The following is a 20,826-nucleotide window of genomic DNA, read 5'->3' on the forward strand; positions in this document are numbered from 1 at the left end:
GGTGATGGAGTTTAATCATCCATAAAATCAATTTTACTTTGGAAAAAGGGCTAGGGGCGCCTGGGTGGCTCAGTCAGTTAAGCATCCAACTTCAGCTTAGGTCATGATCTCATAGTTCAAGGGTTTGAGCTTCACGTCAGGCTCTATGCTGACAGTGCGAGCCTGCTTTGGATTCTCTCTCTTCCCCTCTCTATCCCTCCCCCTGCTCATACTCACTCACTCTCTCTCTTTCTTGCTCTCGCCCTCTCTCAAAAATAAACTTTTTTTTTTTTTTTTTTTTTTTTTAAAAACGGCGGGGAGGCATTACCAAGTTTTTACTATAAAAAAGGGGCACAGGGTCTGATATGGTTGAAAACCACTGCTCTAATGGGTGGCTAATGATAACAGTAGCAGCTTTATTATAATATTATATTGATGGTGTTGGGCTACCAGGGTTTGATTGGGAGAATTGAAGAAGAAGGGGTGGTAAGGGTTCCCTGACCTGGTGCTCCACTTTGAGCCCACAATGGGCTGGAAAGTTGAGAACAGGACCAGAGACCACAGTAGGAGTTGCCTGGTGTCACTGATAAGGTAACACCCTGTCAGACCCCGTCCCTTCTGGACATTCCCAGCTCTCTGGTACCCAGGACCTCCGGGTACCCAGCTCTCTGGTACCCAGGACCCTGACTCTGGGGTCAGCGGGACTGTCCCTGTAACTTCTGTTGACTTCTGCTGGTTACAGATTTGTATGTTCATAGGTTGTTTTGTTGGCTAAGCCACCTTCTTGAAGCGCATTCCCTCACACCTTCTGGACCGACCTGGGAGGTAGTCCGCCTATGTTCTCCTTGAAGAAAGCAAGTTTCGTCAGGCTTGCTGCCTTTGAACTGTTTGGCAGACCTCTACAGAGCAACAGCAGCCCAGATTTTCCCCGAGAGTAGATCTGATTCACAGTAACATTATTTAAAGTCTCACTTGTTCTCACATGATGGTAATGGTAACAGTAAGAGTGGATTTGATCAGCACATACCGTGCATCAGGCACTGTGTGAAGTGCCTTAATGCTTACGGGAACCCCACGGGGTAGAGAAACTTGGGGCTTAGAGCGTTTCGTGACTTGTCAAAGGTCCCACGGCTATTATGAGATGGAAGGAGAAAAAGTGACACGCATCTGTTAGCTGGAACACCTGTGCTTAAATCGCCATCGCCCTCACTAACCCACCCCTCAGCCATTGATCTAGAGAAGTGATACAATTTAGGAATGGTGTTTTTTTTGTTTATGGTTTTTCCGATCTAAAAAGGCTGAAAGGCCTTGGTGTGGTTCATAGAATCTCAAAACCCAGTGAAAGAGTTATTGTGGGTCCATAAGAGTTACTGTGGGTGTGTGATGGGGGGAGGGGAGCTGCGGGCTGTGGTCCTCAGAGTGGAGCAGGTAGCCTTTCATCCAGTAGCAAAGGCTGCCAGCCAAGGCCAGGAGGAAAACAGGCTTCTCCTGAGAACTTGCTGCCTGGACCCTTTCCCACACATGTATTTTTTTTTTCTCTGGTTGAAGTTCAGGGCTACAATTCCTGTCCATTCCAGTCAGAAAGTTGGCCGCCCCATCAATGATTTCCTGTGCCTTGATGATAAATGGTTTTCCTCTCTAAGAGATAAATTTGTATTTTGGAGGTCTCAATGCACTTTGATTTCTTTATAATGGAATTTCATTCAAATTAGTTTCCCAACTGCGACCTGTTCCAGGGCTCGCGGCCAAAGTAAATTGTGCTAATGAGGAATAAAAGAAACTTCAGGAAGATCATGTGCTCTTAAATTTCAGTCATGGATGAGGCCTTAGGGATCATCTAGTCCAGGCTTTTCATTTTATAGATAAGGAAATGGAGTCCCAGGGAGAGAAGGAGGAACGCGTCCGGGATCACGTCGCCACTTCTGGCACTTTCTACTGAAAGCACCTCCACTGAAGGGAGTGAGGATGGCATTTTTCTAAGATTTGTCAGGTCAAAGACTTGTCAACACAAAATTCCAATGCATGCTAGACTGTGACTTGCCAGGAAATAAAGACACGATTAGAATTTTTTCTTAAGACTTAATTTTGTGTGCTAGACACAGATTTTTTTTTTCTTTTAAACTAGGGAGCTTTATGGTTTGTAAGTGGTCCCTGGTTTTCTTGTAAAAGTCTTATCCATTTGTCTTGTAGAACAGGGGTTGACAAGCTGTGAGCCAAATGGGTCCACTGCCTATTTTTGCAAATCAAGTTTTGTTGGCATACAGCCGTGCCCAATCACTTACTGTCCACAGTGGTGGACTTGAGTAGCTGCGGAGACCTTGTGACCTGCAACACCTAAAATATTTACTCTCTCACCCTTTATAGAAGTTTGCTAAACGCTGCTGTAAGAGATCTGAAAACAATAAAGAGAAAAAGGACACTAAGAAAATAATTATCCATATCTCACCCTCAGGGACTTACATGGATTCTCATTTCACCATTCTCCTGGCTAATTTTTTTTTAAGTTTGTTTATTCATTTTTGAGAGAGAGAAAGAGAGAGAGAGAGAGAGAGAGAAAGTATGAGCAGGGGAGGAGCAGAGTAAGAGGGAGAGAGAGAATCCCAAGCAGGCTGTGTGCTGCCCGCACGGAGCCCAACACAGGGCTCAGCCCCATGAACCATGAGATCATGACTGGAGCTGAAATCAAGAGTCTGACGCTCAACTGACAGAGCCACCCAGGTACCCCCTGGCTAAATATTTTGAAAATTTCTGGCTACTTCCTAAGAATAAACTCTTAGAAGTAGAATTAGTGAGCCCATGGTTGTGAGTGGGTTTTAAACTCCTGGTACCTTGTGCACGACTTACTTCTCAGTTTGCATTTCCGCCTGTGGTGCCTGTGCTTTGCCAGCATTCATCAAACAACAAGACCTCCTTTGCTAACAGTTTGGTTTTGCTTCCATCGATTCAGGGGCAGGTTCAAGGCAGTGGTCTGTGTCCTGTCTGCGGTCACAACGTGCCTGGCGTTTGTCAAGCCCGCCATCAACAACATCTCTCTGATGACCCTGGGGGTTCCTTGCACTGTGCTGCTGGTTGCAGAGCTAAGGAGGTGGGTACCAGGCTGCCCCTGGGTTGGGAACATATCGGCTTCTGGGGTTTTTGTTTGTTTGTTCATTTTTTACTGCCCTCAACAGTGGAAAAGGAATCGGACTCCTCACATAGAGTTAGTTTCTGACTATTGGATTGACAGCACGTTTGATGGGTTGGTTCTAAATGTTAACGATCTCACTTCCAGAAAGAGGGGAGCAGCTGTTTAGCGGATGCAATATATCCCAGTGATCTGAAGCTAGCTTAGCAGCAAGATCTCAGGGACCTGGTGAATGCCCAGACCAACCTGCCTAGACTTAATTCTGTACAAAGAATAGATCTGTTCCTAGGACGAGAATAAGGAGAAAAGTCCTAACGAGGCTATTGCATTCACACACAGAAGGAAAAACGAATGTCTATATACGAGGCAACATTGACTCCAGGTATAATACCGTTGACTGTGTTATTTTCCCTGAGGCTTAGTCTCTTATTTACAACCTATCAGGTAAAGCCTTTGCTATTTGCCTAAGGATTTTCCTTTGGGAAGTTGTATACTCAAGTTCAGGTTGATATCTACAAGTAGTTTAGCCTTGTGTGTACATGATTTCTTTAGCCCCCAAACACATCTAACCACTGCCCTTATTTTAATACCCTGAAAATGCAGCTTTTTCTTTGTGCCAGTGTTTAGAAATGCATTTTAATTCATGACTTTCTCATTGCTATGGATGTAGCGTGTCCTAACTGAAGTCTGGGGCCTCTCTTCCTTTGTGTGAGAGTTGCTCTGTGTAAGATGTTGTCAGCTCTCCCTTCAGTCTTTGAGAGGAGACATACGGTTCTTCCCACTGCTCTGCCTCTGGGGGTTGCTTTGAATGTCAGCAATACCAGGCAGGGTCAAAGGTGGTTGAAGAAATATTTTAAGACACTGGCTGGCAGAGCAAAGACGCTGTCCCATCTTGTCTTGTTGCTTTCCTTCGGTAGCCTTGGAAGAGTGGAAGAACAAGAGACTGGCTTCAGAACGCTAACAGATTTTTGAAGCTCTTTGGAAAACACCCACGTTGTCAATAAAGAGATCTGAAATGAATTTGTAATGGTCCAGTGGTACTGGCTTATATTAGGCCTGATGTGAATAGAATGTTCTGGATGTAGGTTTCTTGAGAATTCACTGCAATCTAGTTCATTTTAACTCTTGAATCTAATATGTTTTAGCCTATAATTTTGTTAAAAAGTAGCTTAAGGAAAGAGAAAACATTTTTAATTAATAATATTTAGGGGCGCTTGAGTGGCTCAGTCAGTTAAGCGTCTGACTTCAGCTCAGGTCATGATCTCATGGTTGTGGGTTCGAGCCCCACATCAGGCTCTGTGCTGACAGCTCAGAGCCTGGAGCCTGCTTCAGATGCTGTGTCTCCCTCTCTCTGCCCCTCCACTGCTCACATTCTGTCTCTCTCTCTCAAAAATAAATAAATATTAAAATATTTAAACAAGAGCAAATGGGGTTAGGACAAGTGGTTAGGACAGATTACTGTTTAAATAAATTCTGCTTCACAAGTGTGATCTTTAAGCAAGGAAAAATTTTCCTTTAACACTCTAATCTTTGCACATAATTACAAAAGAAATAATCTGTTTCGTACTTGAGATCTTCGCCCCTGAAAAGCTAGCCATCACTGCAGCTGATTGGTCTCCATCATTGTAACAAATGGCAGCATCATGGGAAGTATCCCTCCATCCTGCCAGGGTCTGTCTTTCAGCCTAGGGATTATTCCCTTCTTTCTCTTATGCCTACTTTATTCCTGTAAATTGTCTACTGGTCCTTGATCCGCCTTTCAAAAAAAATTTTTTTTTTAGTTTTTTAATTTTATTTAAACCCAAGTTAGTTAACATACAGTGTGATGATGGTTTCAGAATTCAACGATTGATCACTTACAAATACCCAGTGCTCATCCCAACAAGTGCCCTCCTTAATGCCCATAACTCATTTAGCCCATCCCCCCCTCCCAACACTCCTCTTTTTTTTTTTTTTCAACGTTTTTTTTTTTTTTTTTTTTTTTTTATTTATTTTTGGGACAGAGAGAGACAGAGCATGAACGGGAGAGGGGCACAGAGAGAGGGAGACACAGAATCGGAAACAGGCTCCAGGCTCCGAGCCATCAGCCCAGAGCCCGACGCGGGGCTCGAACCCACGGACCGCGAGATCGTGACCTGGCTGAAGTCGGACGCTTAACCGACTGCGCCACCCAGGCGCCCCCAACACTCCTCTTAAAAGGTCTTTCCCTTTGGCCTGTAAAAACACTGGAGTCCCTCTTTCTTCCCTAGCAGTCAGCCTGGACTCAGTCCACGACTCTCTCCAGCCACCACCCTTTCTCTCCCTCATCTGTCACAGCCCAGCATCTTGGAAGTGTTTATTTTATATATGTGTGTGTGTGTGTGTGTGTGTGTATAAGTGATCTCTATGCCCAACGTGGGGCTTGAACTCAAGACCCCAAGATCCAGACTCATACACTCTACCAGCTGCGCCAGCCAGGTGCCACAGCCCAACGTCTTTAAAAGTGGCCTTCATCCGCCCAGCTCTCATTTCTTCAGCCCACCTTGCTACCCAAGCCCCTCTTGGCTGTGTGTCCAAGTGATGGTTTTTCAACGTAACTTATGTGTTCTTCCCTCAGCTATTTGCGCAGTTCACCCCCCTTGTCCTTGAAACCTTCCGAGTGCCTCTTAGGATGCCACACCCTCCTGGAATGCCACTCCCTCCATGGCTTCTTTTCAGTCTCTCATGTAAGCTCGTTTGCTGTGCACCTTTGCGGGTAGGGGTCCCTTCAGGTGACAGCTCACCTCGGCTCTCCTCCCTCTACACTTCCCTCTGAAGGAGCTCATCCACAGCCTGCAAACATCTGCAAACAACTCCCAGCTGTGTGTCTGACCCCATCCTTCCTCCTCCCTCCACCACGGTGCATCTAGCTGCCTGTCCAACCTCTGTCCCCACCTGTCACAGCCATCTCGAGTTCAGCCAGATCGCCGATCTGCCTTTTCCAGTTCTGGCTCTCCCAACATTTCCAGCAGCAGTAAATGGCACCATTTACCCATCTGCTCAAGGCAGAAGCCTGGCTTCCTTTTCCTTTCCTGAGCATCCCCTCTGATCATAGTCCTTTTTCTATTAGTTGACATTACAATTGAGATTAAAGTTCAATATCCTCCGTGTGGCCCCTTGCTTGCCTCTAATGTTTTATGGAGTTGTTTTAGCCGACATCACAGTTAGGATGAAGTTCAAAATCCTGACGTAGCCCCTGCCTGCTGTAGCTCTTTCCTGCATGAAGCTCCCTGCTACACTCTGCCTTCAGCCGTTTTGACCTTCCCTATCCCCAAGGGGGCTTAGCTCTTTCTGTCCCCAGGTCCTTGTTCATGCTGTTCCCTTCCTTCTGACCCTTCTGTTTGGCTCACTTCTGGCTCACCTTTGACTCACCTGTTTTGGCTCAACTGTTTATACGCCGTCATAGCACCTCAGACTTCTTTCTGGCCCCCAGCCTGACTGTAATTAAAAAATGATTTATGCTGCTGTTTTGTTTACGGTCTGTCCCCTCTGCTTGATGTAGGCCCCACGGGCAGGAGTGGGGTCTCTACGTTCACTGCTGTGTCTCTGTCCCCACTGGGATCCCAGCAGGGAGAGAGAAGATGGTTGTTGGCCGGCTTTGATACAATTCCCAGACGAAGAGATGTCCTTGTTGCTCTTTGCATTTCCTTCCAGGACCTTCCCCATTGTCATTAGCAATGATCTGTAATGTGCCAGCCAAATATTTCTCCTCCCACCTCCCTCTGCTCAGAAGGAACTGGGGAAGCTTTTTGTTTCTCATTAGCCTCATTCCTAAAGCTTGTTCCTAGTCTTTCCATATTTTCATTGTCCTTTCCGAACCTTCTCTCAGACCAGGAAGCAACAAAATTTTACTTGGGGTTATGATTGGACATTTACTGAAATTTATGGTGGGGTCGTATTACCCAGGGACTCAGGTGCATTTAACACCTTTTAAGGTTGGCGCTTTTCTTCTGATTATTAGGAGTGAGTCAGTTAAGGAAAACTTTGAGAATACAACAAAGGGTCAGGAAGAGAACTGTAGCCATCATCTCAGATTTTTTTTTTAGCCTAAAATAGGGCCCTCCTTGTATCTATCACTTTTGTTCTGTTTTTTTTTTTTTTTTCCCTCCATTTAACCTCACGTTTACATTTTGATCTAAGCCCTGAGAAATGGGAATAAAACCCAAAGGAACCCAGGTTTGGACAAGACCCACGGGGAGATACGCCTGGTCAGTAGCAGGCAGCAGGACCTGTCCCTCTAGAAACAGAGGAAGGGACATCATCAGGCCACCCTGAGACCTTGACTCTGCAGTGCTTTCCCCACATGTGACTCATCCCCTGACATTCTGCCTCTCTTGCCACTTCAGGATGGCTCTGCTCCTCCCCTGTCTCAGCTCCTCTTTCTCTGCTTCCTCAGGTCTCAGCTTCAAGGGCAGCTTCTCGGTTAGACCCTCCCTGACAGCCCCTCCCCCATTACACTGTCCGCATCGGGGGCACCTGCCAGTTTCCTTCCTGACACTCGTCACTAGCTGACGTTGTTTTTATTGGTGTAATTATTCGTCAAATGTTCACGTAGGCACTGCCTTTCCAGCATATTGTGATGTGTTCTGGTGTTCTCCTTAAAAAAACAAAAACCTACAAATTTTGGCTTAAGTTTATTTATTTTGAGAGAGAACACACATATGAGGGAGGGGCAGACAGAGAGAGAGAATCCCAAGCAGGCTCCACACCAGCAGCTTGGAGCCCTATGTGGGGCTCGAACTCATGAACCCTTGAGATTATGACCTGAGCCGAAACCAAGAGTCGGACGCTGAACCGACTGACCCGCCCAGCTGCCCCCAAAGTTTCTAGGTTTAATTGAGTGTACATGGGTCCTCTTGTACCAGATTGGCCATATTTGTTGACATTTGTTTTTGTCCATTTTCATTTTAAAGTGGCAAGGCAAGGGTCCTGTTCATTTTGCCTTTCGTAGTGCCTGGCATGGCTTCAGAGAATTTGGTACACAGTCAACATGGTTACTTTTTTTTTTTTTTTAATCCAGAAAAAAAAAACAAAACATGTTCCTATGATCGCTAGGATCTCATTAACATTTTCCTTTACTACCTTGTTTTATCTACTCATCCAGCAAGCATTTATATCATGCCTATCCTGGGCTGGGCACTGCATACACTCAGGGGCAGGTGTGGCTCCTCTCTCATTGATCGTACAGTCTGGTTGGATACTAGACATTTGACGAATAATTACACCAATAAAAACAACGTCAGCTAGTGACGAGTGTCAGGAAGGAAACTGGCGGGTGCCCCCGATGCGGACAGTGTAATGGGGGAGGGGCGGTCAGGGCAAGTCTATCCGAGAAGGTGCCCTTGAAGCCGAGACCTGAGGAGGCAGAGAAAGAGGAGCTGAGACAGAGGAGGAGCAGAGCCTCTGTGAGGGAGCAGCAGGTCTAAGAGTGCGCTGTTCAACAAAGCTAAGTCGGACCGATCAGGGGCCTCTGTTGTCCCAAAACAGGTTTTGAAAAATTTTCAAGGAATGCATTTAGCTCTACAAAAGGGTATTTCAGTTTGTTTTTTTCTGAGTAGGACTTTCTGAACGTACTGCCCGTCCTGTTTTCACCGAGGCTTTTACTGATGCCTCTGCCAGGCAGCTGGGAAAGGTACCAGTAAGTGAGGCTTTGGACACCTTCCTTACTTGTTCAACAAATATGAACAAATAAACATGACCCCTTCTCGGGTACAGATGTCACATTGGACCCTGGGACCGGGAAAGAGAGCTTGATTGACTGAGGAGTGGCCCGTGGGGGAGGGAGGGGGAAGGAGACTCTGAGGGAGGGTTTAGACGGACCCTCAGCCACCAGCTGCCTCTGGACATTCCTCCCTAGGAACAGAAGTCACCCCCTTATGAGTGATTCGGGAACAACAAAAGGAAAATAGCAGTTGAAATTTCTTTGGGCTGTTAGCATTTGTTTCCGAAAAGCATCTTGTCCTAGCGTAGGTCAGAGTTCTTTCCTTCACTCAGCAAAGAGTGGGAGCCCTCTGTGTGCCCAGTGTTGTACCAGGGGAAGACCAGCTATCAACAAATAGCTACGACATGAAGGATGCTAGAAGGCTTATAACCCCTACAGAGGACATGACAGGAGAGGAGGGGGTAATGGGGAATTGGGAGGAATCACTTAGGGGTGGAGACAGGTGGTACAATGGTTAAAGACAGTGATCAGGAAAGGGTTTACTGAGTGATATTTGAGCAGAGACTTGGGAGACAGTGAGCCATGTGGTTTTGTGAGGAAGAACATTCCAGGTGGCAGCAGCAGCTGATGCTGAGGTCTGGGGAACACGCCCGGGATATCTGACGAGCACAAGGATCCCCGGATGGCATGGTGGATAAGCAGAGGCAGCGAGGGGCAGAGTATGTAGGAGAGCAGGTGGAGGGCAGAGAAGCTGGGATGTGTGGGGCCTTGCGGGCTTTCCCTCTGGTTGGAAAGGAAGACATGGGAGGCTTTGAACGGAGCGTGGAGAATGGACCGTGGGAATGAGGGTGGGAGGACACAGTTGCCATAACTCAGGCAGGAGAGGACGGTGGCCTGGACTCAGGCGGGGGTGGTAGGAGAGGCCGGCTTTTGGGTATATATTGAAGGCAGAGCTGCTGTGGGGTGTGTGGAAAGAGAACAAGGACTCCAAGATTCTTGGCCTGAGCTTCCGAAAGCATGGAAGATTCTTTGGAGCGGGCAGGGGGAGATCAGGAGTGCATTATGGACATGTTCAGTTTAGGTCCATAGCACACGTGGGTTGACACGTCAAGGCGGTCAGGTATGTGAGTGAGTCAGGGAGAGGCCTGGGTGAGACACATTGGGGGCCATCTGTGTATGCATGGTGTCTACATCCACAAGCTTGTGGGGTGACAGTATGTTGAGCTGGACCTCCAGTGCCAAGGGCCTAGGGGGATGTGAGGAGCCAGAGGAAAGTGGCCAGCGAGCTGGGTGGCAACCAAGCCTGATGGCGACCTGCTTTCTGGATCCCTGTGCAGGTGCGACAACGTGCGTGTATTTAAGCTGGGCCTCTTCTCCGGCCTCTGGTGGACCCTTGCGCTCTTCTGCTGGATCAGTGACCGAGCCTTCTGTGAGCTGTTGTCCTCCTTCCACTTCCCCTACCTGCACTGCGTGTGGTAAGCCCCAGCGACCCCACGGGGATCTGTGCTTGTTGTCAGGCATCATTCTCCCTGCAGGGTGCGCAGGTGTGTGAGGGGACAGCACAGGCTGAGCGCCTTTCTCCTCACAGAGACCGTCAGGAAAGTGTGCTCAAAGGCGGAAGGGGCTCCAGGGAGCAGGCTTAGCCAGAACTAAAAGACCTAATTGTGAGTGTTTCAAGTCTGCGGTCTCTTACCTTTAGCTCCATTACTAAAGCATAAAGGAGCTTGAAAACCGAATCTGTAACCTGAGCTGTAGCTTGATCTCTAGGGAGGGGGGCGGGGGTGGGGGGTAAGGCTTGGGACAGATAGGATGTGGGGCCTGGGATGCCCAGGTGACAGCATCACAGGTCATCTAGGGACAGTCTCAGCCACTCCCTTTCCAGACAGAGACGGATGCCCAGAAGGGGAAGGCAAACTAATGCCTCACCTGGGCATTCAGTCATAGGGAGTTGGAGCATCTATGCATTGGAATGCTCAGGTTACACGGTGAAGTTTGAAAATCAAAAGCAGCAAGCGGTTTACTGAGCAACACTCAACAGTTTCCACTCAGGAGGCTGAGGGAGGAAGTCAGAGCGGTTTCTTCCCAGGAACTGCTTTAGCGACGAACCCAGAGTCCCGTTTCCCTCCACCCGCCACGACTTCTGATTGCAAGAGATAACAAGGACCAAGAGACATCTGCTTTAGGACGGCCCTTGTCAATTGAGAGCACCCAGGGAGAATTCTAGTGGTGAGGAGTTGGAAAAACTCTATCAGATCCAAGATTCAGAACAAGCTTGACTTCTGTCAGGAGATGCCTAGGACTCTGGTTTGGGAGAACTCGTATGAATTCCTTTGAACATGAGAATTTGTATATATCTAGCAGGAGACACAATCTGCTCTCAGTGGAAGGCTTGGGGACTCCCAGGACTGTTCGCAGAAGACAAAGTAAAACAGCACAAACTGGAGATTCTAGTCTGAGGGTCCTTTGCCTGATATTTTTTAGGTTCAACCTCGACTTACAGTGTATAGATTCACTAGTATGAGTTTGTTGAGTTATAATGGAGATAATAAAATGCAGATTTTTAAATGTTTATTTTTGAAAGAGATCAAGGAAGGGGGGAGGGGCAGAGAGAGACAGAGACAGAAACAGAGCTCAAGAGGGGTGGGGCCGAGAAAGAGAGACAGAGACAGAGAGACAGAGTGAGAGCAGGGGAGGGGCAGAGAGAGAGGGAGGCACAGATACTGAAGCATGGTCCAGGCTACAAGCTGTCAGCACAGAGCCTGATGCGGGGCTCGAACTCACAAACTTTGAGATCATGACCTGAGCTGAAGTTGGATGCTTAACTGACTGAGCCACCTAGGCACCCCTAAAATGTAGATTTTAAGTGTATAATTTGATGAGTTTTGATAAATGTGTACACGTGTGTAAAGACGACCTCATTCAAGATGTAGTGCATTTTTATTAATCCAACAGTTTAAGCAAAATTTAAAAATTAGACTGTAATAACTGGCTCAAACTTAATTTGTTTCTAAGTGTTGTGTACTTCCTGCCTTGTTTTTCAAAGGTGAAAAACATCTTTTTGTACCAGTTGGGATGCTTTAAGAACAAATTTAAACCGAAGTATAGACAGAGGCTCTCATAAGTCTGTCTGCCAACGAGTGATAACAATTGTTCTCAACCTGAGGTTTATTCTTCTGGATTTTCAGATTTGTTTATTTAAGTAATTTCTGCACAATGGGACTCTTAAACTCACGACCCCGAGAATCAAGGGTCACACGTGCTACGGACTGAGCCAGCCAAATGCTCTTTCTTTCAGATTTTTGTCTGTTTCTCTAATTCTACCTTTACTTATTTAAAAAAATGTTTTAAGTTTATTTATTTTGAGGTGGGGGGTGGGGAGGCTCAGGGAGGGCAGATAGAGAGGGAGAGAGAGTCCCAAGCAGGCTCTGCATTGTCAGCACAGAGCCCAACGTAGGGCTAGAACCCGCGAACTGCGAGATCATGACCTGAGCCGTAATAGAGTCAGACACTTGACTGAGCCACTCAGGCTCCCCTCTAATTCTGCTTTTAAAGAACAATTCTATACATGATGCAAATGATCTTTTTTTTTTCCTTTTTTTTTTTTTTAAGAGAATACTAGATATATTTACATCGATATATCTAGATATCTATGTATCTAGATATATGTCCAAATCCAAGGAGATTGTCTAGATCCAGGGAGATTATATTAATGAACACTTTTTAAAAGTCTATAAGATAATGCCTTTTACCCATACTGTCCTATATACTAGATATTATTAACTCTTGAATCTTAACCTGATTAAAAATATTTTTATTTTCATGTCTTTGTAAGAAAAATGGCCTTATTATTGAACATCTTTTCCAACATAAGCTTACTCTTTGTATTTCTTCTCTTGAAAGGAGCCTTTTTGTTGGTCTTCTCTGCAGAGTATTTCTATTTTTAAAAATTTTTATCTAGCACCTAGTGCCTGGCACATAGTAGTAGGCAGTCGTTACTGTCCCATAACTAGGTGTGTGTGTCATGCAAATTTACATCATTTTCAAGAGTATGGAGGGTACTACATTGAGCCCTCTTGGGGGCAACATCCAGCATCAGTAATTATCTGCCTGAGGCCAATCTCGGCCTTGCTGTCTTCATACACTGCCCACTCCCACACTGATGGTTTTAAAGGGCATCCTGTGAAATGATTACTTTTTGAGAGTTCTTTGGAATATAGGGATTTTAACTCTTTGGTCATGTGAGTATCAAGCCCCCCCCCCCCCCCCCCCCTTCCATTTGTCTTTGAGTATATAATGATATTTTGGGGCCATGTTGATTTTAAACATTCATGTTCCAACATCTGTCAGTCTTTTCCTGTAGGGTTTCTGGGCTTTGTGTCATTATCAGAAAGGCCTCAGCCACCGAAGTTTATAAAAACACTTTCTTTGATTATATTTAAGAAATAGATTTAAAAGCTTTCATTCATCTAGAATTAGATTTCAGTCTAAGAGAAGGAAGGATTACATGCTTTTAATTTTTTTTTTTTTTTACATTTTTATTTTTGAGAGACAGAGACAGAGCACAAGCGGGGGAGGGACAGAGAGAGGAGACCCAGAATCCGAGGCAGACTCCAGGCTCTGAGCTGTCAGCACTGAGTCTGACACAGGGGTCAAACTCACAAACCGTGAGATCACGACCCGAGCCGAAGTCGGACGCTCAACTGACTGAGCCACCCAGGCGCCCCAGGATCACATGCTTTTAAATGGTCCCTTGCTTGATAAAGATTCATATTAAAACTTTTTACAGACACAGTAAAAAAGTTTCCCTGCTAAACTGTATACAAGCAGTTTAATCAGTATAAAATGATTCCTAATAAAGAGCATTAACTATGTGTAAGCGACCTTGGAGTAAGAAGGTGGGATCCAATCAGACGTGCTCAGTTCCCTCCATCTTCCTAGCACTGGTTTTAAATCTTTGGGTGTCAGTTGAGTGTCAAAGGCATTTGCATGTTTGCTCCTATTAGAACTTTCTGAAACAGGCCCTGTTTGCTCCAGATTTATCACTCTCCTGCTATTCTGGAGATTAGTGGTCACCTTCACCCCTTCCTAATTGAAAAAGGCACTGGGCTGTCATTACAGCCAGGAATGGTGGGCTGGCCCAGCGGGAGGGGCAGGCTAGCGTGAAGGTGGCCATCTTTGCCTGTGTCAGGTGCTCACTCCCTGTGTCCTTCTCGCAGGCACATCCTCATCTGCCTCGCTGCCTACCTGGGCTGTGTATGCTTTGCCTACTTTGATGCAGCCTCCGAGATCCCTGAGCAGGGCCCCGTCATCAAGTTCTGGCCCAGTGAGAAGTGGGCCTTCATCGGCGTGCCTTACGTGTCCCTCCTGTGTGCCAGCAAGAAATCACCAGTCAAGATCACGTGATGGCATGGCCGTGGTGGCTTGGCTTCTCTGCTTATTTTCCCTGATGCACGGGCTCCCTTTGCCAGCAAAGACAGCCGGGGGCTTGCAGAGTCCGGGGGAGGGCCTGTCTTTTAAAAGTTCTGTTCCCGTGGGCTCAACTAAGGTGTCTGTGGCCCGCCAGGACTCTACCACGCAGGGGGAGGAAGGTCTTCCCCTTTCCCAAAGATGGAAAGTGGAGGGCTGAGGGGCACCAGGTGGAACTTCTCAGCCTCTTCCAGATGCGGTAGTTTGTTGGGCTGTATCCTTTCTGGCAATGGCAGAGCAGTCCCTCGGGACTCCCAGTGGGAGATGGGTCCAGACTCGACCATTCCCATGTGCTCTCCGTGTCAACTCTCCTGCTGACCGACAGGCCCTGCGACAGACTCAGACCTCTGTCTGATGGAAGATCCCAGGGATTTTCGTTTGAGGAAACTGTCCTAAAACAAGACCAAGCCAATGAAATCCACACAGGGCTAATGGCTAAGGAGGCATCCATGTAGAGCTCTCCATAACCAGGTTTTACATGCACTTGTGAATCTTTTCTCTACTACCTCTGCTGAGAGATGGGGATTTGACTTCAGAGGAGGGTGAAGCAGACGAGAAAAACCCTCTGTGCCAAAAGCTACACTCTGCTTTAAGCCATTCTTGAAGATGAGCGCAATTTTTAGATGTGGACATTGTTGGTCCCCTCCTCAAACCAACGGTCACACACACACACACACACAGGATAGTTGTGGTGTGAGCAGTCTGCACACAGACTCCCCGCTCCTTAGTGCCGAGCTCCGTAAGGTCAGGCCTCATGACAATCACGGTGGGAGTCCTGCCTGGTTCAACGTCTGGAGCAGACATGAAGTTCTGGAAACTTGTGCTGATTGGAAGCCTTCTGGATGCTCTTCCATTTGGAAGTTATCCCCCAAAATGTCACCTCTTCTTTCTGCAAGATTTCCTGCGGGAATCATACTCCATATTCTCCCAGTACAAGGTGCTTCCTGTGGTTTCTCCAAGGATTTGATAGCTGCTTTTCTCTAGAACTGTGGCTCTTTGGGTCGTTGGTGCAGCAGGCAATGCTGTTGGCCTTCTCAGTTTTTCCTCACCTGAAGGGACACTAGCCAAAACTAATCTCTTCATTGGGCCGAATGAAGACTCTAAAACGGTCATCAAGGTGTGAGGGGGAATGCATGACCTCAGGGATACTCACTTTAACTCACATCTCCCGCTTTGCAACATTCCATCATGAAAGAGGGCAGGACAGACATGTCCTTGTGTGGATGGGAGTCCTGTCGCTAAGGATCTAATAAGAATTGGGCAGGACCAGCATGTGGCAGGTCTAGGAACTTTGGCTCCAGTTAGAATTTGCACAGGATCGAAGGTGAAAAGTCCAATAAGGAACTGAATTGAGAGTTTAAAAATGAAGGACTTTATTCTGCTTCTGTGGTTTTCAAGTTATTTTTAGCAGAACCCTATCTGCAATAAGAAATCATCAAGGAACCCAAATGTGTGATAGATGGTGCATTCTAGTAGTTTAAATTTAAGGCTAAACTTCTACATTTCCCTTAGTATCATGCAGCGAAAAATGCAAGTTAAATTGGTGGTTTCCATGGTAAAAAATTTGGGATTGAATGAGTGTACCCTGTTTATTATAGCTTAAAAATATACTTTAAAAATGGTATTTAAGTATTTGTGGGGCTTCTAGTGCACTTCTGAGACCTAGGTGGTTCATGAACTACCTAGAATTTTGTTTTGTTTTTAAAATTTTTAATGTTCATTTTTCAGAGAAAGAGACAGAGCACAAATGGGGGAGGGGCAGAGAGAGAGGGAGACACAGAATCCGAAGGAAAATCTGAGCTGTCAGCACAGAGCCCAACGAGGGGCTTGAACCCACAAACTGTGAGATCATGACCTGAACTGGAGTCAGATGCTTAACCAACTGAGCCACCCAGGCGCCCTGGAACCACCTAGAGTTTTAAAACTGCTGTTCAGTCTTTTGGGTTTAAAGTCTAGAATTTTTTCAAAGGGAATTAGACTGTCCTCACTTCAGATGGACTTCCCAGGTTTGGATTCTGGTGTCATTCATTCTGGAGTATAAAAATGCTCCAAAGTAGGGGGAAGCTTTGATTTACTTTAAGTCCAGCTGTCTTATTGTGGAAGCATACATGAGGAGAAGGGGCCGTGGGAAGTGTTTGTGCTCTATGGGAGGTTTAATTTCCATCTCAAGGGCTCCTCAGTGATGAGAGCATTGTTCCAGCAGTTAAGGAGGGTGTGGGTCTCTCCATCAGGTAAAGGGGTAGGTCCCTGGGGAACACCACCTTCTAACTCCCAACTCTTTGACCTTAACTCTTCTGGAAATTTCTTAGTGTCCATTGGAAATAGAGATAAGCTGGGACTGCTGGAAATGAGGAAATAAGTGCCCTGACAGGGCTGTTTCCATCTACCTTCTACAAGAAAAATGGCTTAGTTAAGATGTCAGAAGGAATGCTTTTGTTGTAAAAAGAAAAAAACAAAACAAAACAAAAAAAAAAACAAAAAACAAACCAGAAGGCCCTTCTAGAGATTGTTTTTTTTGTTTTGTTTTGTTTATTTATTTTTGAGACCGAGAGAGACAGAGCATGAATGGGGGAGGGTCAGAGAGAGGGAGAGAGGGCTTGAACTCACGGACCGTATGATCATGACCTGAGCCGAAGTCGGCCGCTCAACCGACTCAGCCACCCAGGCGCCCCCTAGAGATTGGTTTTGATGAGCTAAGGGCTGATAACAGGTATGGAATGGGGTATATCGTAGGAGGACAAAAACATAACTTCTACTTTTGAACAAAAATCGCTATGGCTTGTTAGTGTGAAGATGGTAAATCAAGAAAGTAGGAGTTTAAAGATTTTATTTGAAGTTAGGTTTATGGCATCATTCATGTTTATATTTACGATGCTTTTATAGCACTCCAGGCTCTTGAAGAGAATTAGAAAGCTGCAGGAACGTTGAAGAGAAAAAAGTAGTCTGCATTTCTATTGTCCAAGGACAATCATTGTTAATATTTTGGCATTTTGGTGTGTTTCCTCATCTTTTTTTCTTTCCCAATAGAGTTGTAAATAGAGGTCTTTTAGCATGCACAGTTCATCTGGTAGCTCGAATGGAATATAAATGTCAGTTGTGTATTTTCCGCAAAGAGCAGCTTTTGGAATACACTTGAGTTAGCTCTGCACTTGAGAGCTCATCACTGGATTCTGACTTACTGCTGAGTCTTTTTACATTGAGCCGGACATGAATAGGTCCTGAGAAGTAATGAACCCAAGTCTACTTTTTGTTAGGCCTCTGCACTTGGGTTGACCAACTACAGAAAATAGCTATTTAATAGATGGCTCTGCAGGTTGTGAGGTTTTCAGATTTTCAAAAAGTGAATAGCTTATTGATGTGCAATCAAGAACCTTTGTTTGTTTTTTTCCCCCTGATAACGCAGGGAAGTGGAAAGTTGACATTCGGGAATTAGGTCATGGCTGTTACTCACCGTGGCAGTCAGATACTTGTTCTGCTTAGATAGAATTTGCCTGATGGAACTGGATCTAGGATATTAAACATTAGTATCCTAGTTATCAAGTAATCACTTAAGTCAGCGATTTTTATTAGTGTTTGGTTGAATGCAGACTTTTGAGAAAGCTTTTCTCCTTTTGATGATTAGGATTATACTATTAGCATGTCAGTGAATATAGTTAAGGTGTGTGGGAGAAGAGATACCTGAATCTGTTCGGTAACAGGCTACTTTTGGGGGGAAATCTGCCTGTCCCTCTGATTAGTGCCTACTACATTCATTATGGATCAGAGATGTTCTGTTGGGGGACCTAAGCTCAATGGTCATCAAGCACAGACTTTCTAAAAATACCGTAACTTGTCCTGTTTATTGGCTTTCTCAGGTGTGTAAAAACTACTCACCAGTTCCTCACGCTTCTGTGAGCCAGGGCCATGTTGGGGGCTCTGAGAGTGGGGTAGAGTCTTCCTTGGCTCTTTATCCCATGGGGCTGGCATGAGACCATCTCTGAGGGACAGGTGAGGGCTGAAGCTTGCCCAACCGGAGCCCCTCTCATAGCTCCTTTCCCCCAGATAAGCTTGGAACCTTTCATTGCCAGCTCTTGGCCGGGGTGCTCCCATTCCAGCTGGCCAAAGAGAATGCTCAGGCCAGGTTGGGATGCTTAATGGATCTTACATACTCCTACAGGCAAAAAAAAAAAAAAAAAAAAGCCTCTAAAGGACTGATTGTTTGAATTGTTTCTTTCTGTGTATGTTAAACCAGGTTTAAGACTATTTTGTAATCACAGTATGTAATCAGAGCATATATAGTATTTTTAGACCTATTCCTTGTTTTATACTTTAGATAGGTTGTGCCGTCTTAGGGTGGTGTGCCCAGTGGCTGTGGGAGCAGTTAATGTCCATTGTTTGGGAGCGTTTTTAAGGCCTTTTGAAATGGAGCTTTTGCACTTTATACTATTTTTGGGAACTATGAGTTATATTTCAATATTAAAGCCATAAGTGGCATTTTCTGTGAATGAAAATATGTTTATGTTTGTGTTTGTTTCCAAAATGATTTCTGAAATATCTGAAAGGGAAAAATGCATCTAATGGATTGGAGAGCAAAGCACATTTTCCTGAATTAGTTTGAGTAAATTTGGGTAGCCTTGCTATTCAACATACTTAGGATTAGCGTAGTTGTTTCTTCTCAGAGCTGTGAAATTAACACACCAAAGTATTTCCAGTACAAAGTGCCTAAAAACAGATTATTTTTATTAGAAGGTCTAGAATTAAGTCATGGATGTAAAAGCTCAAAAATAGAAAACTACTCTATGCTGGATTTTCCCCATTGGAAGGAGGATCATATAACATTTCAAAATAGTAAATGACTTTATTTAGCAGGAAAGTTCCTATGTATTTTGATGTTTATATTTGAGAGAGACAGAGAGCACGAGTGGGGGGAGGGGCAGAGAGTGAGGGAGGCACAGAATTCGAAGGAGGCTCCAGGCTGTGAGATGTCAGCACGGAGCCTGACACGGAGCTCGAACCCATGGAACTGTGAAATCAAGGCTTGAGCCTGAGTCGGACGCTCAACCGACTGGGCCACCCAAGTGCCCCCGGAAAGTTCTAGGTGTACCTATTTTGCTTAATTTTCTATGATTTAAAAAAAAAAAAATTGTTATTAAAGACTTCATAGGCCATGATATTGGAAAGAATAATGTGACCGTCAAAACAAAGACATGATCGTTACAGTGGCTTTTTTCAGACTTTTTTTCTGACCTGGAAGAGATCAGGAGTGGCCACAGAGCCTTTTGACAATCTGATGGGAGTAGGGTCTTCTCCCCAGGAAAACACCTATAGGTAGAGTTCTCTGGGAACTCAGGTTCCCTGGAAGCCACCCAACTCCTGCAGGAACAGGGCACCAGGCCAGGATCCAAATCCCATTTCTGGTGCAGAAATTGGGATCTCCACTGCCTTGCTATGCCACTGCCCTCTAAGACCAGTGCTCCACCCCTCCTCTCCTTCTCCGTCAGGACTTTACCATCTGAGGGGCTGGAGGGGGCAGCCCCGGGGTGCTGGGAATGTACAACTGAAGTGTCCTCAACAAAAGAGGAGCTTACACTTTCCTCCAGCCTCTTTCCTGGCTTATAGTTTCAGACACTCCATAAGATTTTATCTGGGTCTGTCATATTCTGCCTTCTGTATTGTTGGATTTTTCCATAATAAAAAAATTAAGAGGTAGAGTATTTGGGGGTTATGTCCTTCATTCTCTCTGGGGTGGGGCTCAGCCACCTTCCTGCCCATCTCAGGGGGCCCTGGCCGCCTGTCTTTCCAGCTTAAGCGTTTGTCTTCAGTGGGCACTTCTGTTTCTGACCATCTGCAGGCCTGGGGACACCCCACTTAACCTGGGATGCCTCTCTGGGTGGTGATGCACACAAAGGGAAAGATCAACCTCACATGTTTTTTGGTTGGTTGATTTTATAGCATTAAAACATTTGCTTCAGCTGCTTTTACCACTGAGAAGAGAGACCACAACACTATCTTAAAAACTCCACAAGTAGCAGTAAAATGAGTAGCTTTTGTAGTAAGGCTAGTCACAAGAAAGTGGCTTAAGGTAAGGCCAGGAGCGTGACGAGACACAAAATGGATGGTGGCACTGGTGACATTTGCTAGGGAAGGAAGTCTGTGAACAAAGAAAGCCGTAGCCAGAGTGGGAAGGACCAGGAGAGACTCCTGGAGTAATATCGCCATCTTGTGGCCTTTTCAGGTATTCCTTTCAGTGGCACTCAAAGCTCTTCCCCATTGCCAATCACCCCAGAGCTCAGTGTAATTATTTCAAAAACTCCAAATTACACGGCTTCTTTCTGTGTCCACATATGCTTTCCTGTTTTTGTTTTTTGTTTGTTTTAAAACCCCAAGCATCTCTCTGCCTTTCCTCCTCCTTGCTTCCCCCAGCAACTCATTCTTCACCTTCTCAGTGTTTGAACTTAAAAAATCTGCCAAATACCATAAAGCAAATATTTTCCTGCATGTAAAACTGAGTTAACGTAGTTGTGATCTAGAGGAAGGTTTTTAATCCACTGGAGTTAAGTATAAGTTTTGGGATTAATAGTTCCGTTTACACAAGCTA

General features: G+C 45.5%; 1 protein-coding gene across 1 annotated transcript in view; it reads left to right on the forward strand.

The window, feature by feature from the left end:
- Positions 1-18,739, forward strand: part of ACER2 (alkaline ceramidase 2) — a 34,796-nt gene extending 16,057 nt beyond the window's left edge. Inside the window, exons 4-6 of the mRNA XM_060609682.3 lie at positions 2,927-3,064; positions 10,121-10,258; positions 14,000-18,739. Of these exons, the coding sequence (XP_060465665.1) occupies positions 2,927-3,064; positions 10,121-10,258; positions 14,000-14,186 (463 nt within the window). The 3' untranslated portion in view covers positions 14,187-18,739. The remainder of the gene's footprint in view (positions 1-2,926; positions 3,065-10,120; positions 10,259-13,999) is intronic.
- The last annotated feature ends 2,087 nt before the right edge of the window (positions 18,740-20,826 follow it).

The sequence above is a fragment of the Panthera onca genome, chromosome D4 (assembly GCF_046562875.1).
Source record: "Panthera onca isolate mPanOnc1 chromosome D4, mPanOnc1 haplotype 2, whole genome shotgun sequence".
Taxonomy (NCBI): Eukaryota; Metazoa; Chordata; class Mammalia; order Carnivora; family Felidae; genus Panthera; species Panthera onca.